This window comes from Vipera berus, assembly GCF_964194415.1.
Source record: "Vipera berus genome assembly, chromosome: 4".
NCBI lineage: Eukaryota > Metazoa > Chordata > Lepidosauria > Squamata > Viperidae > Vipera > Vipera berus.
In genome coordinates, this window is record NC_138206.1 from 60744510 (window position 1) to 60763102 (window position 18593).

At 38.9% G+C, this 18593-nt stretch overlaps 1 protein-coding gene across 2 annotated transcripts in view; it reads right to left on the minus strand.

Annotated features, from left to right (window-relative positions):
• Nucleotides 1–18593, minus strand: part of USP9X (ubiquitin specific peptidase 9 X-linked) — a 127642-nt gene that overhangs the window by 11964 nt on the left and 97085 nt on the right. For both annotated transcript variants that reach the window (XM_081327628.1, XM_081327627.1), the window contains 8 exons: nt 17655–17845; nt 15242–15415; nt 14433–14574; nt 13371–14121; nt 12637–12760; nt 3921–4146; nt 2205–2334; nt 339–524 (listed from right to left, as the gene is read on the minus strand). In XM_081327628.1, the coding sequence (XP_081183754.1) occupies nt 339–524; nt 2205–2334; nt 3921–4146; nt 12637–12760; nt 13371–14121; nt 14433–14574; nt 15242–15415; nt 17655–17845 (1924 nt within the window). The remainder of the gene's footprint in view (nt 1–338; nt 525–2204; nt 2335–3920; nt 4147–12636; nt 12761–13370; nt 14122–14432; nt 14575–15241; nt 15416–17654; nt 17846–18593) is intronic.

An 18593-nucleotide genomic window follows, 5' to 3' on the forward strand; every position in this document is an offset into this window, starting at 1 on the left:
GAGCCTTCATCAAAAGCCCTGTTGTACAATGCAATCAAATCTAGGAACTAAAAGTTCCATTTCCTACTTCAAATTGATTCATGCTGATTCCGAAGAAAGCATCGCAGAGCCTGATCCCTCTCACCTCTTTATCAGTACAGAATATACATCAATCTATAAAAATATTGATATATAACATATTCAGTAAGATGTAACAGAGTAATGAAATTTCTTATGCTTAACAGCTGATTTAAATTTTTCATTTATTTAATTTTTTCATTATTATATAGCAGTTTATCCAAGTTCCATCACACAGGTTTCATACTAAATACATTCTTTTATAAACTGAAAAATAGTACCATTAATAGAAGACTGCATTCGTGATGCCACATTACAACAGCGGATTAGTTGGGACACCACAGTGTATAGTTTTCCCAATTCAGCATACTGGTATTTAATTGGAGGACCTGGGCCTTCATCCAGTGCCACAAGCATAAACGTTGCAGGGACATTTAATTTTAAAAGTTGTGTTTTCTCTGCTACACCTAAATGGAAAGATGATAAAAGGGAAAAATCGTTAGAAAAACCTAATTATATTTTATCAAAATATTATGTACAAAACCCCCCCTATATATATCATAATTCAATCACTGGATCATGTCTGGGGGAAAAAATAGAAGTGTGAATATAACCAGGCAGCAACACCTAGTTGACTCTAGCAGATTCCAAAAAAGCATGATCAGATCTAATTAGCATTTGAATGAGGACTATATGGAAATCTGAAAACTATCAATTAGAGTACCATGTCAAGAAGACATCCCAGAAGAAATCAATTGCAAATTATATCCATACATATGTCAAGAAATTAGATACATCAACCAAAACTCAACCTTTCCAGAGAGTTTTTAGTTATCCATCACCACCAGTAAGTCATTCAAATCAGCAAACAAATCTTTCTCATTCAGTAAGATATAATAGAGTGTCAAGTGCAAAAGACCAGGTCCACCTGTGAAGGTTCAAGGTTCTTTATTCCTTTCTCTCCAAGTACCCTGACTTTTCTGCTTTGCCTTCATTAAAAAAGAGTATCCAGTTAAGAGTTTATTTGCCTTTTACCAAATGTGTTTGCATAAAAATTGAATAATATTATTAGGTCCTTGGTTAGGACTTGAATCAAGTTTCCATCAGTCTTAAGACTGTACATCTAACTGCAGATTAACCCCACACAATTACATTTATACTCCACCCCACTCAACTTACAGCGACTGTGCGATTTACAATTCTTAAAACATAAAAAATAAAGAAGACAGAAGTCATAAAAACAGCTTGAGACAAAAGATACAACGATGGCAGAAGGGAACAGAAAGGAGCACCTATTGCCCTCTCCGAAGGCTTGAGTGAAGAGCCAGGGCTTTAAAAGCCCTTTGAAATTCCAGAAGAGTGGGTGCCATCTAAATTTCGGGGGGGGGGGGAGAACCTCATTCCAGAAGGCAGGCATTGTTACAGAAAAGGTAGGCTTCCAGGATCCCAATAGGTGACATTGTTTAATCAATGCAACTTGGAGCGTTCCAGCTCTGACAGATCTTTTTACCCCACCTTTAAAGTTCAGAAAATATTAGTACTCCCTCTAGCCTTGGATTCAAATATATATATATATATGTAAATTTTTTGGTTTGTTAACAAAGAATTAAAGGGAGACTGATATGCATTTCAAACTTATTTGTTTTCGTCAGTCAGCCATACCCTTCTGAGATTCGAACCTGGGCTGATTGCACATTAGGCAGTTGTTTTCACCTCTAGGCCACAAGGCTCTCTCTCACTTTGTCAATTGAGAAGCAAGGGGGGATATGTGTCAAATGCTTGTTAACTATTTTAGATTACCTTGCTAGGCCCCAAACATGGGACAAATCTTTATCTCCTGTTTCAGCCTAACGAAGGCCATCGACAGGCAGTAGTCACACCGGTGACAGCTCATATTTGTGTAAATTTTTTGGTTTGTTAACAAAGAATTAAAGGGAGACTCTTTGTTAAGATAACTTAAAACCCACAGTTTTCACTGTAAAAAAGTGTGTCTGCAATACCCAATGGGCTATATAAAAACTGGCATGAACATTTAGATGAGATTAGGTTGTTTTAGAGGGAAAGGAAACAGGGAATAATATGGCATAATCAAATGAAATTGTCTGAACATTTAGTTTAATTTCTTTTAGAAAGAAACAGAAAATTACCTAAGTTGGCATACATCACGAACAAGTTGAAATATTGCTGCAAATGACGTCCATGCTCAGACACTTCCCTTCTAAGAAGATTCAGCACAGCTCTTAACAAATGGTCACTCAAACTTAAATTGTCATATGCCTATAAAAATGAGGCAATTTTTTATTTATAGGCTAATAGTACTAGAACATAAATTACAGTCTTATTAAATCTTTTTAAGGAACCAACTGGACTAGGAACAAATCTCAAATCAGAATGAAATGAAAGTGAATATTAACTATTTTATACTGCTGTGAATATCTAGTGTAATGTGTGCACTGTATGCAGTTAATGTAGAGAAATAATAATTGTCTGACGAACCATAATCAAACAACTTCTGATTATCCCTGGTCCTTAGCAAAGTTTTGATAGTTGGAGAAAATGCCAAATTCAGTCTAAACATCTGGCTAACTGCGCAACTAACCACAATAATGATAATAACATCTCACCTTTAAATCTATCTATTTATCTATCTATCTATCGTACTGTACAAAGGTGTTAGGCAGTTGTGCAAAAATATTATAAATTAAGAATGCTTTCAGAAATTGAAGTGTTAATAGTTTTATCATTTAACAGAATGGAAAGTAAATGAACAGAAGATAAATACAAATCAAATATATATTTGTATATTTGGTCAACTCAAGGCAGTCAACCTACCTATAGTCCTTGATGTACGATCACAATTGAGCCCAAAATTTCCATGCTAAACAGAGCTGTTAAGTGAGTTTTGCTCCATTTTATGACCTTTTGGCCAAGTTGTTAAGCAAATCACTGCAGTTATTAAGTAAATTGTGTGTTCATTAAATATATTTCGCTTCCTGCCCCCCACATTGACTTTGCTTGTTGGGAGCTTGGCTGGGAAGGTTACAAAAGGTGATCACATGACCCGGGACAGTGCAAGTGTGATAAATACATTCCAATGCCAAGTGCCCAAATTCTGATCATGTGACCATGGAGATAATGCAACGGTCATAAATGTGAAAAATATAAAGTTGTTTTTTTCAGTGCCTTTGTAACTTTGGACAGTCACTAAATGATTGGTTGCAAGTCGAAGACTATCTGTAATAGTCCTGCCTTGTTTTCCCCACAACGCAAGTGATTATCCCTTCCTCTCCAAGCTAAACGAACTAGACATGAAGCAGGTGTCCCTCGCCAGTAATATTCAGGAAGGTAATACAGGTAATCCTTGACTTACAACCACAATTGAGCCCAAAATTTCTGTTGCTAAGCAAGACATTTTTTTAAGTGAATTTTGCCCCACTTCACAACCTTTCTTGTCACAGTTGATAAGTGAATCCCTGCAGCTGGTAAGTTAGTAATAAGGTTAAGTGAATCTGGCTTCCCCATTGACTTTGCTCATCACAAGGTCGCAAAAGGGGATCATGTGAGCCCCGGGACACTTCAACCGTCAAATATGAGTTAGTTGCCAAGCATCTGAATTTTGATCATGGATGCTACAACAGTTGTTAAGTGTGAAAAGCGGCCATAAGTCACTTTTTTCAGTGCCACTGTAACTTTGGTCACTAAATGAACAGTTGTAAGTCGAGGACCACCTATATAAGGCACTGCGCAGAGTGCAACATGAATTCATAAACAGTTAACCAACGAGGATGGCTTATATAAAAGCAGGTTATTATTATACTATGGTATACAAACTAGTTTTTCCATATTGCATTTCGGTTGCATACCTGACTAGAAGGTCCAGGTGAAGCAAAAGGAGAAGGACATGGTCCATCTTGTAATGAAAAGTGTGCAATAAATACTATCAATTTTGCAAATGCTCCTCTTACTTCAGCACTGGGGCATTCCAAGAGATATTCAGAGAAGCGATTTGAAACATTGAAAAGTACATTGTGTGCAAACCAAAAACGAACATTCTTGCTGTGACGAAGAAGAATGCACAAAGCATCATACCTGAAAAAATATTTAAAAGGTATCACATTTCCAGAATATTGAACTATACATATGAAATACAGTTGCTAATAGTAAAAAGTAGTCAACATTATTAAGGAATACTAAATATACAAGGATATAGCATTAATATTATAGAAAGATTGAACCATCAGAGATTTTCTGCTTCTTTTCCTAAAATCCTTCAAACTTCCTCTGCTCCAGAGGTGTCAAACTCAATTTCATTGAGGGCCGCATCAGCATTGCGGTTGCCCTCAGGGGGCCGGGTGGGTGTGGCCAGGGTGGGCGTGGCCTACTGGGTGGGCATGGCTAGAGTGCGTATGGCCTACTGGGTGGGCGTGGCCAGCTCTACATCGTTGGCATCAAGGGTGCCTATGGGGTCCTGGGCAGGAGTGGGACAGATCTGAGGGTCTCTGGCAGAAGGAGGGTCTCTGGGCCAGGGCCAAGGCAGCGGGGGCCGTTCCCTCACTGTTTCCAGGATGGCTTCAGGGGCCACATGAAACCACTTCGCGGGCCAGATCCGGCCCCCGGGCCTTGTGTTTGACATGTCTGCTCTGCTCCTTTCCTGTTTCCTTGTTACATTCACTTTGCTAAGTATGTTTAACAATAACCAGAATTCCTACTTAATGAATTTTCTTAAGCATCTTCAAACTCTTGCTTGCATTAATTGTGGTTATTGTTCTGTTTAAGAAATCAAAACCAGAACCTCTGATGGCCTGGTTAGAACCAAATTCAAAAGAGCCACATTACAATTTTTTATAGTTAAAAAAGCTGGTTATCACCAGTTACAGCTGTTCAAACGAGAGGCAGTTTATTTTGAAGCAGATAAAATTCAAGTTGCTGATCATGTCAATTGTTGATGGCAAATTCTTCTTACTAACTTTGTTAATTGTTACAAAGCTTTGGCTACATACTGCTGGAAACATATGGCAATTAAAATATTAGGTTGGGGTTTATTTTGGTTTTTTTTTACATCTATGAACCACTACAGCAAATGGCAAGAGACAGATAAGGGAAAGATTCTTTATACACTGTCATTCAGTGTCAGTCTCATCTGGCTTGTTAATAAAATGAGTCTCTAGGTTTAAGTCACAGGTGTCAAACTTGCGACATCATGTGACGTGTCACGATGTATCGTGACTTTTTCCCCATTGCCAGCAATGGGGTGGGCGCGGTTTTGGCGTGATGCATCTGGCCCCTGGGCTGGCAGTTTAACACCCCTGGTTTAAGTGATAAAGGAAATTCTTTGTATGCTTTCTCTCAATGTTGTTTAGATGGAAGTACAGCTTCCTTATTCAATATATTGCTTAATTTATCTTTTACTTCAAATGTAATAAATGTCTCTCAGCATTCACTGACAGGTGGGCTAAGTCTATACTCTGCAGTCAACTTTCATTATAATTATGATCCAGATTTTTTTTAAAAAATAAAACATAGTATTTTAATGAATCATCTTATTGTTTATATCTGATAAGCCACAAATGTAACAAGTTCAGCAGACTCAAACTATTTGTGGTTTATGTAGAAAACAAATTTGGAACAAAGCACAGATTTCATATAAATGATAATGGATGAGAATTTATGAATAGACAGATATTGGATTATTTAAACATAAATGGGATTATTAATGAGAAACCTGTTCCTTTACAAGTGGATTAACAAAAAGAATTTTCTTTGCTGGATGTGTATATACTGGTTGATACAGGCTGCATGAAAAATATGTAGGGGAGCTATTTCACAGCCAATTTTAAATCAGTCAAATACAAATAAAACAGATAGTAATAGAAATAGGGTTAAAATTAAAAAGAATACTACAATTTTTCAGATGCAGGGAGAAGTACATATAGAGACATAGAACTAGATAATTTAGAAATATATAATTGAACAATGGTCAGATAGGAGAACTGACAAATAGAAATCATGTTCTTTTCCAATTTATTCAGGTTATGGCAGATAAAAGTAATATGGCATTCCCACTGTTAAAAGCACTCACAGAGAAGCAAGCTTTCATTCATGGCCAAGAGGAAATGGGTGAAACTGACAGAGGGAGAATGCTCCAAAGCTGCCAATTCACGAAGCCCAGAAATGAAATGCAGTAGGAAAAGAAGAGATAGATTCTGACACCTAACAACTTGTGTTAAAGATTTGACAAAGCTGTGGGAATCAATGCAGAAATTGTTTTTATTGTAAACCACCCAGAGTCACTTAGGCAAGATGGAATAGGTAAATACAACTTCAATGAACAACAACTCATGACATATTACACCATGTCATCATTTACTTTGTAAAAGAAAGCCAAAATAGAGAAGCAATGTGTGAAAAACTAAGTACACCTTATGACTCAAAAGCTTGTAGAATCACCTTTAGCAGCAACAACTTGAAGTAATAGTTTCCTGAGTGACTTTATCAGTCTCTCACATTGTTGTGGAGGAATTTTGGCCCAGACTTCGTTACAATATTGCTTCAGTTCATTAAGGATTGTGCGTTTTTGTTGATGCACAGCTCTCCTGAGGTCCCATCATAGCATTTCAATTAGGTTGAGGTCTGGACTTTGACTGGGCCATTGCAACGCCTTGATTCTTTTCTTTTTCAGCCATTCAGAGGTTATTCCTCTGTCTTGGTCCTATTAGATCTATCAGCGGCTTTTGATACCATCGACCATGGTATCTTACTGCGTCGTCTTGAGGGGCTGGGAGTGGGAGGCACCGTTCTGCGGTGGTTCTCCTCCTACCTCTCGGACCGTTCGCAGACGGTGTTGGCAGGAGGGCAGAGGTCAAGCCCTAGGCCTCTTAATTGTGGAGTGCCTCAGGGTTCGGTGCTCTCGCCCCCTCCTGTTCAACATCTATATGAAGCCGCTGGGAGAGATCATCCGTAGCTTCGGGGTGAAATATCATCAATATGCTGATGATACCCAGCTATTCATCTCCACCCCGAACCAACCCAGTGATGCCCTCGATGTGATGTCCCGTTGTCTGGAAGCGGTACAGATTTGGATGGGAGAAAACAGGCTTCGACTCAACCCGGCCAAGACTGAGTGGCTGTACATACCGTCATCTCGTTTAGTCCAAGAGGTTCCATCTCTGACTATAGGAGGAGAGATGTTACCTCCCATTGATAGAGCACGCAATCTGGGCGTCCTCCTAGATTCACGACTCAGTTTTGAAGATCACATTGGAGCCGTGGCTAGGGGGGCATTTGCACAGATTCGTCTTATATACCAATTGCGCCCCTTTTTGGACCGAGATGCCCTACGTACAGTCACCCACGCACTCGTTACCTCCCGTATTGATTACTGTAATGCTCTCTACATGGGGCTGCCCTTGAAGACCACCCGGAGGCTTCAGCTGGTGCAGAATGCAGCTGCACGGGTTGTGATGGGAGCTCCCCGATACTCCCATATTACACCCCTCCTGCGGGAGCTGCATTGGCTACCAGTTGCCCTCCGGGTGAGATTTAAGGTGCTGGTACTTACCTTTAAAGCCCTACATGGCTTAGGTCCGGGATACTTGCAGGACCATCTGCTGCCGGGAACGAATTCCCATCGTCCAGTACGCTCACACAGAGAAGGCCTCCTCAGGGTACCGTCAGCTCGGCAATGTCGGCTGGCGACCCCCAGGGGGAGGGCCTTCTCTGTGGGAGCGCCAACCCTATGGAATCAGCTCCCCCCTGAGCTTCGGATGGCCCAAAACCTCCAATCCTTTCGCCGCGGCCTCAAAACACACCTGTTCCACCAGGCTGACCTAGACTGACAGGCATTTTAATTAATTTATATTTAGTATTTTTAATTCATTTTTTAAATTCTCTAATTTTAATTTATTGCACTGATGTTCTCAATTTCATTTTTATCTTGATTTTTGTACTTATTATACAGGGAGTGCAGAATTATTAGGCAAATGAGTATTTTGACCACATCATCCTCTTTATGCATGTTGTCTTACTCCAAGCTGTATAGGCTCGAAAGCCTACTACCAATTAAGCATATTAGGTGATGTGCATCTCTGTAATGAGAAGGGGTGTGGTCTAATGACATCAACACCCTGTATCAGGTGTGCATAATTATTAGGCAACTTCCTTTCCTTTGGCAAAATGGGTCAAAAGAAGGACTTGACAGGCTCAGAAAAGTCAAAAATAGTGAGATATCTTGCAGAGGGATGCAGCACTCTTAAAATTGCAAAGCTTCTGAAGCGTGATCATCGAACAATCAAGCGTTTCATTCAAAATAGTCAACAGGGTCGCAAGAAGCGTGTGGAGAAACCAAGGCGCAAAATAACTGCCCATGAACTGAGAAAAGTCAAGCGTGCAGCTGCCAAGATGCCACTTGCCACCAGTTTGGCCATATTTCAGAGCTGCAACATCACTGGAGTGCCCAAAAGCACAAGGTGTGCAATACTCAGACATGGCCAAGGTAAGAAAGGCTGAAAGACGACCACCACTGAACAAGACACACAAGCTGAAACGTCAAGACTGGGCCAAGAAATATCTCAAGACTGATTTTTCTAAGGTTTTATGGACTGATGAAATGAGAGTGAGTCTTGATGGGCCAGATGGATGGGCCCGTGGCTGGATTGGTAAAGGGCAGAGAGCTCCAGTCCGACTCAGACGCCAGCAAGGTGGAGGTGGAGTACTGGTTTGGGCTGGTATCATCAAAGATGAGCTTGTGGGGCCTTTTCGGGTTGAGGATGGAGTCAAGCTCAACTCCCAGTCCTACTGCCAGTTTCTGGAAGACACCTTCTTCAAGCAGTGGTACAGGAAGAAGTCTGCATCCTTCAAGAAAAACATGATTTTCATGCAGGACAATGCTCCATCACACGCGTCCAAGTACTCCACAGCGTGGCTGGCAAGAAAGGGTATAAAAGAAGGAAATCTAATGACATGGCCTCCTTGTTCACCTGATCTGAACCCCATTGAGAACCTGTGGTCCATCATCAAATGTGAGATTTACAAGGAGGGAAAACAGTACACCTCTCTGAACAGTGTCTGGGAGGCTGTGGTTGCTGCTGCACGCAATGTTGATGGTGAACAGATCAAAACACTGACAGAATCCATGGATGGCAGGCTTTTGAGTGTCCTTGCAAAGAAAGGTGGCTATATTGGTCACTGATTTGTTTTTGTTATGTTTTTGAATGTCAGAAATGTATATTTGTGAATGTTGAGATGTTATATTGGTTTCACTGGTAAAAATAAATAATTGAAATGGGTATATATTTGTTTTTTGTTAAGTTGCCTAATAATTATGCACAGTAATAGTCACCTGCACACACAGATATCCCCCTAAAATAGCTATAACTAAAAACAAACTAAAAACTACTTCCAAAAATATTCAGCTTTGATATTAATGAGTTTTTTGGGTTCATTGAGAACATGGTTGTTGTTCAATAATAAAATTAATCCTCACAAATACAACTTGCCTACTAATTCTGCACTCCCTGTATGTTTTGTTGTTAGCCGCCCTGAGTCCTTCGGGAGATAGGGCGGGATATAAATCCCATCAATAAAATAAATAAATTCTGTTGTAGATGGTTGATACGAGATGTCTATGCTGATAAGCTGTATTTGGTTTTTGCCAAACATGGCATTCAGCATGAGAGCCAAACATTTCCAAGTTGGTCTCGTCTGTCCAAAGGACAAAATTCCAGAAGTTTTGTGATTTGTTCAGATGCAACTTTGCAAATTTAAGCCATGCTGCGATGTTTGTTTTAGAGATAAGAGGCTTGCTCCTGGCCATCCTTCCAACGAACCATACTTGTTCGGTCTTTTTCTAATTGTACTCTCATGAACTTCAACGTTTAATATGCTAACTGAGGTTGGGATATGCATTCCTGGGAAGATTGGCAACTGTATTGAGTGTTTTCCACTTGTCAATAATCTTTCTCATGGTAGAATGATGGATAGCAATTGTTTAGAAATGGTCTTATAACCCTCCCCCAATTGATGGATAGCAACAATTGCTTCTCTAAGATCATTGCTGTTGTCTTTCCTCTTTGGCATTGTGTTAACACACTTCAAAGCTGCAGACCACCAAACTCCTAAAACTTCGGCTTTTAGTCACATTTGCTGATGATCAATTGATCAAAGACACTAGATTAGCAGCACCTGGCTGCTACTTAGTCTCCTTATTCCCTATGTACTTAGTTTTTCACATATGGCTTTTCCATTTTGGTTTCTTTTTGAAAAACAAGTGATGACATTGTGTAATATGTCATGTGTTATTGTTCATATAAGGTTATATTTACCTACTTTTAAGAAGCACTAAGGCCCAGATGATTTTTATTATCTCCTAATACATAAAACCATACAACTCAGAGATGTACTTCCTTTTTCACATGATAATGGATGGATGGATGGATGGAAGGATGGACGGACGGGCAGGCAAGACAGGCCGACAGACAGATATGCCATGCCATGGGAAATGACTCTAGAGTCTGGACATATATATCTCAAGGGCACTGCTGAACTAATTATATATATGCATACAACGTTAAATTAATTGTATACATGCACAAGGACTGGGCTAATGATAGAGTTGACTACAAAATATTTTTTCCTCTATGGTGGTGAAGTAGTCGGGTGGGCCAGCAACGAGTAAAGCATTGTGTCACTGTCCTTCACCAAGACTGAGTACATTTCAGGTAGTAAAACTAATTGCCAAAGCACATTGTTTACAAATTGCTAGACGATTTTGTTATTACTGAACCCAAATGTCTAGAAACGCTTGAGAAAAATACACTGGATAGCCTTCATGAAAACAAAAAAGATTAATTCAAGAGTAAAGTATATTGACACCAAATGGCGCTATGCAGATGTACAAGGACTTGTCAGTGTGTGCCACAGAACAAATGAGATATAATGTGCTGATAAAGCCATCATCCTGAGATCAGTGCCAGATGCTTCCAAGGCAGCAGTCCCCAACCTTTCCGGCTCTGCGGACCAGCGGTGGGGAGGGGGGAGGGAGGAGGGGATGGTTTTGTGTGCCCGTGCACAAATGGAGCTTCATGTGCTCACGCGTTCGCTCACGCGTTTGCCACTTGTGCTGCCCAGTTCCCAATGGGCCACGGCCCAATACCGGACTGTGGATCGGGGATTCGTGGCCCCTGCTTTAAGGGATATTGGAGACTGCTTCATCATTCTGTATTTATGAGCCTTTTACCCATTAAGGCAAATGGTGAGAGATATATACAAAAGTTCTTTACAAACTGTGGAAGTATCCGTTTCTCACCTGCCCTATTACCATAATGAATTTCTATGTGTAAAGTGACAAGGGAAATCCTCTCTTCTCAAGATATAATTTATAGAAAAGAAAAGCCTCATTCTATTTCTCTATCTTTTACTTCAAATGTAATGAAAATGTATTCGTGTTTGGTGACAGATGGGTGCAATTATACTGTGCATCCAAGGAAACTATATTATGAATATTTTTCTTTTTGAATGGCAGTTGTTATTCAGTTACGTGCTATGATTTTAGCTCTCTGCAAATGCTGAGAAACATGCCCTTTAACAAGGGAACCTGAGTTAGTATATGCAACTGACTAGCCAGTAGTTCAAATTAAAGAGAAGAAGAGCATTTATCTCATGACTAGACATATGTAAATAGCACATGTTCTAGCCACTCAGGAAGAGGCATCTCAAGCACATGCTCTATCTCTAGAAACTGTTGGTCTATGTTGCGGAACACACACCTGACAGATGAACAAAAATATTCATGCTCTTATTGCAATTAGCCATAAAAGCTACTAGGTAATTCAAAGCCTATCAGTGTATCTCAGTCTGATCTGAGCGACAGGGCTAATGGGAAAACAAAGTTGAATACTAAGGTTCTGGAAAGAAGGATAGAAAAAAAATCCTTATTATGTACTATTAGAAAAAATATATATTAACCCTATAAGTTTTTTTTATTTTACTCTCCATTTTTTCCCTTCTTTTCAATCACGTCTGATTCTGGACACAAGAAGTCCCTGCAGTTTTCCTGATAAAGTTTTCCAGAAGTGATTTGTCATTGTCTTCTTCCTTGCACTGAAATGGTATTAACTGATAAGGGATTAAAATACTGTCATACGAGAACTACATTAAAACACTGAAGGTATGACCAATGAACTATTGGCCTTTGAACTATGGTGCTGGAGAAGACTCCTGCGAGTCCCTTGGACTGCAAGGCGATCAAACTGGTCAATCCTAGAGATCAACCCTGACTGCTCTTTAGAAGGCCAGATCCTGAAGCTAAAACTCAAATACTTTGGCCACCTAATGAGAAGGAAGGACTCACTAGAGAAGAGCCTAATGCTGGGAAAGGTTGAGGGCAATAGAAGAAGGGGACGACAGAATAAGGTGTCTGGATGGAGTCACTGAAGCCGTAGGCGTGAGCTTAAATGGACTCCAGAAGATGGTAGAGGACAGGAAGGCCTGGAGGAATGTAGTCCATAGGGTCGCGATGGGTCGGACACAACTTCGCAGCTAACAACAACGACCAATGAATGCTCTTAAAAAGTCAAAATTTACCAGTCACTGGCAGGCCCACGAACTATTTTCTTTGTGTGAAATCCTGTGGTAAACAGAAATCTAGCAGCAAGCTGAACACTTATCATTGTAATTTCTTCTGCTTCAGGAAGTAGATGATCTTGTCCTAAAAAGAAAATTTAGAATGTTGTAACTGAGTTCTTAAGTATTGAAATCTAAAAAGTCAGCCTGACTCAAAATTCTTCTTAAATCAATCCAACTTCAAGATTTTTTTCAGCAATACTGCCTGATATCTATATATACTTTGTGCATGTATTTGAGTCAGTTTTGACTCCTGATCACTACCAAATTAGTCCCTGCAGTTTTCCTGGCAAGGTTTTTCAGAAGTGGTTTGCCACTGGTTCATTCCTAGGATGAGAGTGATTGGCCCAAGGTCACCACACTGGCTTTGTGCATAAAATGTGACTAGAACTCAGTTTTCTGGCTTCTAGTTTGATGCCTCAACTACTATACTTAACCGGCTCTCTAAGAACAATTAAAGCATCTTATTTAGCTTTTTGTCTTCCAAGATGAACATGGAAGATAATGATCAAAAGAAAGATGTCAACAGTGTGTTGAACATAAATTTAGTAAACATTTTAACATTAATCTCAAGGAAATGGTAAGATATACTGAAAATATTATAAATGAAATCCAGGGATCTGAAAAATGTTAAATACTTTCTATTTTTATATAACTATGTAATTAATTTTCATTAGGAATATCCAAAAACTTACCTGGAGGGGGATTTAGGTAGACACTGTTACATGTCAGTAATTTTTTTACAAACTGGAAATATTCCAGGCTGTACTGCATTCGGTTATGCATGAACTGTACATTTTGCTTTCGTACACTCCGCTCAATTGCAGATGGCATTTTAATTTGATGGGGTTTAGTGGTCATTGCAAGTTCTGAAATATATTTTATAAGTTCATTGTCTTTTTCTACTGTGTCCATACGTTCATAAAAAAGAATGTAAGCATTCCACCACCTCTTCTGACGTCTGTAGGACATCCGTTTCATCATATGATCAAATACTTCTCCCATGTATTCTCCACCAAAACACTGATTTTTCATTTCTTCATCATCATCCATTTTGCATTCAGTTACATCGCCATCATCAAATTTATACCATCTGTTTTTCTCACCGTCTCCTCCATTTCTTTGAATAATGTAAGAGTAATAATGTCCACCACTGGCTTGACCACTGTGCACCAATACACCCACTAGTCTGTATTTTGTACTTCCAGAATGTTCATTTTCTGACTGTTCATTCTGTATTAGTTGGTTTTCAGGATTTACATCATCCCCTTCTAACTTAGCTACTCCTGCCACAGTATAAGGTTCCATATCCAACTCACGTGGAAACTCAAAATAATCATTGAACTTGATTGCACATTCCCTTTCCCAGTCATAGTCAAATCGTTTTAGCTGGATGGCAAGAACTGGAGGCAGTTTTTTAATTAGCAAACGTTTCACTGTATCAACCTAGGAAATAAAACAGTTATTTCTGTGAATTACCAAAAACAACATATTCTAAGTAAAATTATAGTCATTTTTCTTGACCAAACTGCTATAAACAACCCTCTGCTCACATAAACACATTTTAAACAACATGATTAAGGAAGTGGTGGCCCTGGGGATCTTGGCATCATTGTTCTAAGAAATATTCTTAAATTTTGACTAAAATATGATGAATAGGAGCTCTCAATTCTCTTACAAAATAAACATCTAAATTGTCAGCTGCTGCTGAATTAAAACAGATTTAGAGCATTATTCTCAAGACATGCCGAAATTACCTTCTTGTTGCATTTTTCACAGTGATATGCATTTGCACCTTCCAGTAAGTCTCCTTTGACATATTGTTCCAAAGAGTCAAGTAGATTTTGATGATTTCTAATATCTACATTCAGTGTTGTAAAAGATTCTTCACATTCGTACCTGTAAAGATAGCAAAATAATTTAATTTTGCTAAATGAATTATTGAATAAGTAATTTTATGAATATAGTAAAACATATACTGAAAACTTAAAATATAAACCTAGGTAGAATAATTTAGACTTGACAACTGCAATTATAAATCAAAAGCTGCCCACTGGATAAATGGCAACATTGCATAGTTATTTTCTTTATATGGAAAGATTAATAAAAGTTGAAAAAAGGTAACATTTACTAACAAATGAATATGAAAGAACAAATAAACCCAAGCTGATACAAAATAGGACAACAATAAGCTTCCATTTTGATTTTTAATTAGAAACAGGAAGCTCAAACTATTACTGTACATGTGGCTTTTCAATATGGTTTATCACTGGCAAACAAGGATAGCTGTAAAGGCTTCCTGTCTATATTGCAGCATAAGATGCATGAACAAGTATCAACAAAAATCAACCACTGGATCTGGACTAACCCTCAATTGTTTAGCAATATAGAACTCACATGAAAAAGTAAATTCAAGGAATTAAAAGATTCTATTATTTTTATTAAAGCTACAGTGTGAAATATTTGTACATCACCAGTTTTCAAATAATTTAGCATGCTAATTACAAGAAGTGCACATATTTTACACAATAATATACAATGTCCTGTTAGATAACTAAACACATACCTATGAGGGCAACCTTGACAGATTTTCTGATCGGCAAAGGATCCTCCCAAAACTTTACTTAACATTGCTGGATGACCTAAGGCTTTTAAAGCTTCATCTAGACTATCCACCAGAGAGTTAAAAAATTCTAAAGCATCATGTTGTTCTCGCAGATTTACAGGTTCACCCCAGAGTCTAGAATAAGAGATTTTTTTTAATAAAATCAGATTTGGGGCAAATAACATTACATAGAAGTAAATATAATTGTTTATCTCAACTTTAAAAGTTAAAAGATGCATGTTATAAGTATACAACAATCTTCAAATTATATACTGATTTATTTTCAAAGAGAACTAAATTACTGTCACCACCCAAATCAACCTCTTCATTTATAGGATTATGTGGTCCTTAAAATAATTAATGAGATAGGACTCAGTGGCGCTCCTTGACTTCATCCTTTTTCCCCCCCAAGAAAAATGCCATTGTGTCCACCCTAGATGTCAAAGGCTAATATTTCTAGACATGTCTAGCCTTGGTGGAGCAGTGGGCTAATGCCTCCTTAAGTAACACCAGCTGCCTGCAATTAGCGCAGGTTCGCATCCCACCAGGCTCAAGGTTGACTCAGCCTTCCATCCTTCTGAGGTAGGTAAAATGAGGACCCAGATTGTTGGGGGCAATAAGCTGACTTTGTAATAATGCCGCTTGGGGGGGGCGAAAGCCCTAATAAGCAGGCATATACATAGAATGAAGGCTATTGCTAAGCACATTTGATTTGTGCTTAGATTGTAAGCCGCTCTGAGTCTTCGGAGAAGGGCGGGATATAAATGGGATTAAAATTTAAAAAAAAATATCTCCAGAACAGGAGATGGATATTGTGAGAACTCCATTCCTATTTCTATAGCTACCTGTTTTTAAATATTTCAAAAGAGGAAAATTATGATCAGCTAAAAAACGGTGGTGTCTTTCACTATAATGCCTGGCATGAATTTGCTCATTTCTTATTTGATACCCTTAGAAGAGTGTATCTAGTGAGGTAATTATGTTCAAATAGGTAAAGTGACTTCTCATCTGGATTACGTCCATGTAGTAAATGATGCTGGTGACTCTGCACGTGACATCGCTATTCTGTGAGCTGCATTGGTTGCCAGCGTGCTTCTGGGTACAATTCAAGGTGCTGGTTGTCACCTTTAAAGTCTTCACGGCTTAAGGCCAGGTTACTTCAGGGGCCATCTCTCGCCAGTTGTTTCTACTCATCTGACCCAGTCAGGCAGGATAGGCATGTCTCAAATTGCCCCCAAAATGGCAGTCGGCAGGGCCTAAAAGACATGCCTTTTCTGCTGTTAGTGCAGTGGACCATTCTCCCTCTGTGGACTAGGACAACCCCAGCCCTGCTGGCCTTTTGTAAGGCCCTACAGATGTGGTTATATCCCCAGGCAGGGGATATGTTTCTTGGTTTTGTTAGTGATTTGGTTTGTTGTTTCTTGAATTCTGAATTTTTATAATGTTTGTTATTGTTTCTATTCTATTTTAATTCTGTTTGCCACCAAGGGTCATTCACTGAGATGGGCAGCCATATAAATTGGATAGATAGATAGATAGATAGATATATAGATAGATAGATAGATAGATAGATAGATAGATAGATAGACAGACAGACAGACAGACAGACAGACAGACAGACAGACAAATAAATATACAGCTCAGGTATCTTTTATCCTTGAATGTAAGATTGAATCTTTTCAAGGAAATTATAATTGAGAATAATACCTGTGATATTTCAAACAGTAGTTTTAGGTAAATCAATTATTATTGGTTTGATCTACATTGCTCTCATTTTTATTTTTATTTGCAACCTATTTTCTTTATTGTATATTTGACAAGACTGATTTAACTGTAAAATAAAAACCTGGATTAAATGGAAACAATGAATTCCTTGTATTCTAAATTCAATCTGAAAAATTGCTAACACCAAGGTAACTGCCAGAATTAACAGTAAAAACTCCATGTCTGTTAGCCTGTATAGACTCCCCGCTTGGCTATTTGTTTCCCCATGAACAGGTAAAAAAGACAGGAATTCAGCCACAGTTAGGAAGTTCAAGGGGCAAAAATATTGTTAACATTCATGTTTTGTGCTTTCCATTAAACTTATATGCAAAAACTTCACTTCACACTCAAGGATCTTCCTACTATGATGGAGCCCGCATGAATTTAAAGCTTTAGTTTGCATTTGGTTGTATCAACAACCTACACACCAAGATTTTCTCTAAACTACCCAGCAATTTTTTTCTTTGAGCAATTTTAGCTTGCTTTCTACATAGAAGGTTCACATAAAACTATTATCAATTCAGAAATATAATTAAATTCTCTTAATGGGTGCATGCTGCTTATAACATATTACAGAAGACATTTTAACAAAAATTAATTTCCCATTTACCTGAACTGTTTCCAAAATCCTCTTGGCACGTAGTACTGTAATCTAGAAGCTGCTAAGTGGCCAAATATGACCTGCAGATGTCTTAATACACCTATGTTGTACTCTTTTCTGTCTTCTGTTTTACTTGAAGTTGGTTTATCTTCATATGGATGGGGATAGCCAAATACTTCATCTCGTGGGTCAACATTGCTCTTTAAAAAAAGAATCATACACGTATACATGAAGACAATTGCAAAGTAGAGTTTGGTAGCTGGACTTATAATGAACTACCCTTTTGTCACAGGATGATGGAGCTGATGCTTTAGGGATAACTGCCTCTTCTGGTATGAAGGGACTGCCAAAACAATTTTTGCATTCCTTGCAGAGGTGTTTGCTTGTCAATCACATGAATGGACCCTAACCCCATTTTTTAAATATAAAAGGTAAAGGTTCCCCCGCACATGCGTGCTAGTTGTTTCCGACTCTAGGGGCCGGTGCTCATCTCTGTTTCAAAGCCGAAGAGCCAGCGCTTGTCCAAGGATGTCTCTGTGGTCATGTGGCCGGCATGACTAGATGCCAAAGGCGCATGGAACGCTGTTACCTTCCCACCGTAGTGGTCCCTATTTTTCTACTTGCATTTTTTGCATGCTTTCGAACTGCTAGGTTGGCAGAAGCTGGGACGAGTAACAGGCGCTCACTCTGTTACACGGCACTCGGGATTCGACCTGCCAAACTGCTGACCTTCTAATCAACAAGCTCAGCGTCCTAACCCACTGAGCCACCGCGTCCCTATATTTTTTAAATATACATTTGGTCAATTCAGGATCGGGAATATAACTAGTACGCCTCTCTCCTATTTCCCCCACAATGATAATCCTGTGTAGTGGGTTGTGTTGAGAGTGAGTGAATGCCCCAAAGTCATCCAGCTCAGTTTTCACGTCTAAGGAAAGCCGCAGTTTC